This window comes from Capsicum annuum, chromosome 5, assembly GCF_002878395.1.
Source record: "Capsicum annuum cultivar UCD-10X-F1 chromosome 5, UCD10Xv1.1, whole genome shotgun sequence".
In the NCBI taxonomy this organism is placed as follows: Eukaryota; Viridiplantae; Streptophyta; class Magnoliopsida; order Solanales; family Solanaceae; genus Capsicum; species Capsicum annuum.
The window spans coordinates 33,642,926-33,647,751 of NC_061115.1; the positions used below are offsets into that span (position 1 = coordinate 33,642,926).

A 4,826-nucleotide genomic window follows, 5' to 3' on the forward strand; every position below is an offset into this window, starting at 1 on the left:
TTTAATTCGAGTTTTCATTTATAATCATATTAAATGGACACATATCAAAATACATATTAGTTATGAACAATATGTATTTTAGAAAAGCTTACTCTTAACACTGCATATGTATTTTTAGGCTAAATTTTATTTATAATGCTTACATATTTTTTAATAAAATATGAACACTGCATATGTATATTCTAACATTGCATATGTATTTTTAACATAACATTGATATTTTTAAACTAAAAATTTCAGATATATATTTGGAATGCTTAGGCATAACATTGCATATGTATTTTTCTCAGCTAAAAACAATACATATGTATTTTTTAAGCATAAAATTCCTGCATATGTATATTTTAAAACTAAATTACACAGTAAAAGTAAGAACACCATAAAAGACTCAAATTAAACTTTGAAACTGAATTAATTTCATTCAGTTAAAATAAGTACTATTATAACCTACAATTAGAACCACCTCAAAACATTAAAATTAGTTTGTATAATCAGTACCTACATCCATAAACCAGCGTCTAAACTATATAAAGTAATCAATCCATCATCCATCATACATCAAAAATTTTAGTTACACTAGTTATTCTACTTTGCCTTGAAGGCCTCAAAGGTGCTTCGACATCACTATGAGCATTTGTGTCTTGCTTTCTGGTCCCATATTCTCACAAAAGTGAAGCGTATCTTGTACAGAATGCATTGGGGTTGAACTCATTCGCAAGAACTTTGTGACCATAAGAAAGACACTCCGCATATGTAACCATATAGACACAACAATCCCTACAAAATAATAAAAAGAAACACATATGTGCTTTAATATATATTTTACAAACATACAATTTTGTTATATGTAAATTAAATAACTTACAAGCTTCTGCTCGGTTGTTGGGAAAACTCTCTTGAAATAACACATCAAACATATCTGAGGAGTTTTTGTCTTTGTATCTTGGATGCTTTTCAACATCAATTCCTTTCTTAAAGTAGAAATCACAATGTTGGAGACACAATGGGATAATCGCAGCTAATTTCTCAATGACATTAAGAACAGCCGAATAATGACCAGATGATTCATATGAATCATATAGGAATATGCACCTCCCTGAGAAAGATAAAATTGCTAGCACCCAATGATGTTTTTTCTTTATATTTACTGGAATATAAATGTCTTCCACTGTATGCCATGGTACAAAAGCATGCATACGGAACCCATTTATGTATTCATTAAGATGTGCCACCTGTCCTCCCGTCGTAAGATTTGCTATATCCGTAAAATAAACATCATGAACATACCTAATTATGTTCATAAAGTTGCAATCTACTGTACTGAATTTGTAAGACATGTTGGGGTCATACTTTGACTTCTTCCTCAAGTAGTAGAGGCAAACATCAATATGCTGCAGTAAGTAACAACACAAATTTTAGATCATTCAAACTATTTATATACTAAATTTAGCATGTGTATGTAATATAAAAATACTTATGTAATTTAAAGCGTAACACATCCTTTCTTATATAATAAAAAAATACATAGTAAAAATATATATGTGCACCTGTATATGTATTTACAAGTACCATAATATGTATTTTAATTAGTGCTATAAATGTAAAAAAAATATCGTAAAAAAAAATATACTAACTGAGTCTGTCCATAACTGATCAGGGAACCCCATTGTGTAAAACCAATTTTTATCTTCAACAGTCTCAATTTCAAAATGCATTATTGGAATGGTTGATTTTCCCTTTTATAATGATCCACATTTCTCCTCCTGTTTTTTTTGTTAATCAGTATATGTTAAATCATGAGAACATAATGTAATTTAAAAAAAAATTAAAAAAGTTTAATAGAAATACCTTTGAGCATGAACTTTGAGAAGGTCTTCAGAAATCCAATCCATGAACTTGTTGACAATCTTCGTATCCACAATTCCATCAATCGGATGATAAACAAATAGATGTTTCTGTGGGAATATACGTATGTGCCCTTCTGAGCTCTCTATATAGTTACGTAATACAAAAAGGTAATTATTAAGAAGTATTTGCATAACATGTTACATTGTAAACTAAATATATAACTAATTGTACTTACCGGCAGCTGAACCAAATTCCATCGTGTAAGGTGACTCATTGAATTTGGATGGTCGCCTAATCCTTAACTTTGGAATAGGAGTTTGAAGTTCACGATTAGCAGAGGGATGAACAATTATGCTTTTACTACTATATGCATTCAAACTAGGAAGCAAGTCATCAGGGATTGTGTCTTGTGAATCAGGCCGAACTATTTCATCCTTTTGTTCATCAGTGGTTAATTCTTGTATTTTAAGAGTTGTCATAATTTGCTCCTCCGTACCAAGATCAACCTCTCTGTGCATGTCTGGTTTAGAGCTCGATCCAACGTTCTCTTTGTTTTCCTTCAAAAATAAAAAATAATTTATTTTTTTATGTCCAAAATAACCTACATAACCTCAGATATGTTCATAATACATACCTGACAATGATCTTGAACAACAGATTCAGACTTTTTATCATTAAAATGTTCATCGCTTTGTTCTTCTTCACAAGTTGTCAATGGATGTCTCGTAATGCTTTCTCTTCGGTATGCATTAAGACTTGGTAACAATTCATCTGGGATTATAAACAACAAATCAGACAAATTTGTATCATCCAATTTCTCATTAGTGTCTGTAATAGAAATGAAAGAAAATATATAATTGTTTTATGGATTGTTATGATTTTTACATCACATAAACTGAAGTTCAATTCATTATACATAATCGATCATCATGATGAATAATCTTCTCATAAAGATTATAATTCAAATTTATACTTTGGAGAAACTCATCAGGGATTAATTGTTGAGAATCAATTTCAATGTTGTTTTATCTTGATGCAAATCAGTGCACCCCTTGCAAACAAGCAAAAAAAAATTAAAACAACTTCAAACAAAAATCCAGTTGTATATGTTTATACATGTCTATATATAAAATAACATATAACTGCTAAAAAAAGCAATTACATTTGTGCACTCAAAAGAACAATCATATTTTAGTTATGTTTTACCTTTGTACCATCCTGATTCTCATTCAAATTCTGATCAACAATAGGACTGAATTGTTGTGGTGATGTTTCTACACCAGCATAATCCATCTGTTGTGTTTCAACCCCTGTATCTTCATGTTGTTGCTACAAGTATAATTTGAATAAACTATTATTATTTTATTTCACTTAATATGTATATACCAACCCACTAAAAATACATAGTGTTAAAAAATATATTTCTTGACACACTGCATATGTATTTTGTATTACATTTCATATGTATTTTTTAAAAAACAAAGCATATGTATTTTTTGTATAAACTGCATATGTATTTTTAGCAATATACTGCATATCTATTTTTTGACATACTCTGCATATGAATTTTCACATACTCTGCATATGTATTTAGCAAAATACATTTCTTGGCACACTGCATATGTATTTTGTATTACATTTCATATGTATTTTTGAAAATCAAAGCATATGTATTTTTTGTATAAACTGCATATGTATTTTTAGCAATATACTGCATATGTATTTTTTCACATACTTTGCATATGTATTTTTTTAATATTGTGGATATTATATAATAATAAAACTTTTACCTTGCTATGCTCAATTGCTTTGACCATTTTTTTGAACTTTTTCTTCACTAATTTACGAATTCGAGTAAACTCTTCACGAACTCCTTTAAACTCTTGATGAACCTGTATTCATACAAATTCAGTAAACACAAATTTTTAAATGTAAAACAAATATTTGACAAAAAAATTATCTCTTCGTGGAATGCATCAAAAACTTTCTTACAAATAAATGCTTCTTTCTCAACATGACTCTCACGCTTTGACACGGCTACTTCCTCTACATGACTATCTGCCTTTGACTGTACCTGAGAAAAAATAACCCTAACTGTTTGCTTCTCTTTCTTCATTTTTGAAAAAGAAGCCTGTCGTGTTGGAATTGGCTTGGATACTGGTGTCTTCATTACAGCAGCCTTTGCAGCACAAGGAGGTGGAGTCCTCGTTTGGGTATAATCGTCAACAATATTGACTTGCTTTTTCTCTGAAGGTTTCTTCACTACTGGGTTGATGAATCCACCTTTTGTTTCTTCTTTGAACGTTAATTGATTTTTTTGGGCGATGGATCCTGAAATTTATCGTCAGAATCAACTGAATGTTCAACTTCAGTTACATCCTTCTGTGGTATTTTAAGCTTTGCCAATTCCATTTCAGTTGGCTCTATATTCTTAAATACAACCTACGAATATGTTAAATAATATGTATATGTTAAATAATATGTTAAAGAATATGTTAAACAATTGTAAATGAAAAAGAATATATGTATACAATACAATACATATCAATACATATATATTTATTCACAACAAACTTTGCCATTGTCCTTGAACATAACATTCATCAAAAACTCATAGCGTGGATGAGGTGCAATCATCTTCCAATTTAATAATCGAAGAATCCGATTCTCAACCTTCAATGCAATCTTTGGTGGGACATTTGAACAACACTCATATAGCCACACTTCAATAGCCAGTGACATTTCCTAAATCAAATAAAATTTGCCCCCAGTTTTCAGCCGGTTGTTCAAACTTCTGGCCAGATTTTCAAAAAATAAAGAACCCCATGAAAAATCCTTATATCTACCACTATCTACCAAATCAAAATGAAGACGGGGTATAACAATAGTATCAATGTTAGACAACACAAATGAATACAGGAAATACAGAATTGCAAATTTCTCAGCATCCTCATCATTGTTCTCCCCCCATACTTTGT

At 30.1% G+C, this 4,826-nt stretch overlaps 1 protein-coding gene across 1 annotated transcript; it reads right to left on the reverse strand.

Moving 5' to 3' along the window:
• Window positions 1-604: 604 nt before the first annotated feature.
• Window positions 605-4,590, reverse strand: LOC107871814. The gene is made up of 9 exons (XM_047412115.1): window positions 4,428-4,590; window positions 3,833-4,179; window positions 3,639-3,740; window positions 3,063-3,177; window positions 2,483-2,676; window positions 2,084-2,405; window positions 1,849-1,990; window positions 989-1,287; window positions 605-777 (listed from the first exon to the last, which is right to left on the reverse strand). Exons 1-9 carry the CDS (start codon window positions 4,588-4,590, stop codon window positions 605-607), a joined length of 1,857 nt encoding a protein of 618 aa, XP_047268071.1.
• Window positions 4,591-4,826: the final 236 nt, after the last annotated feature.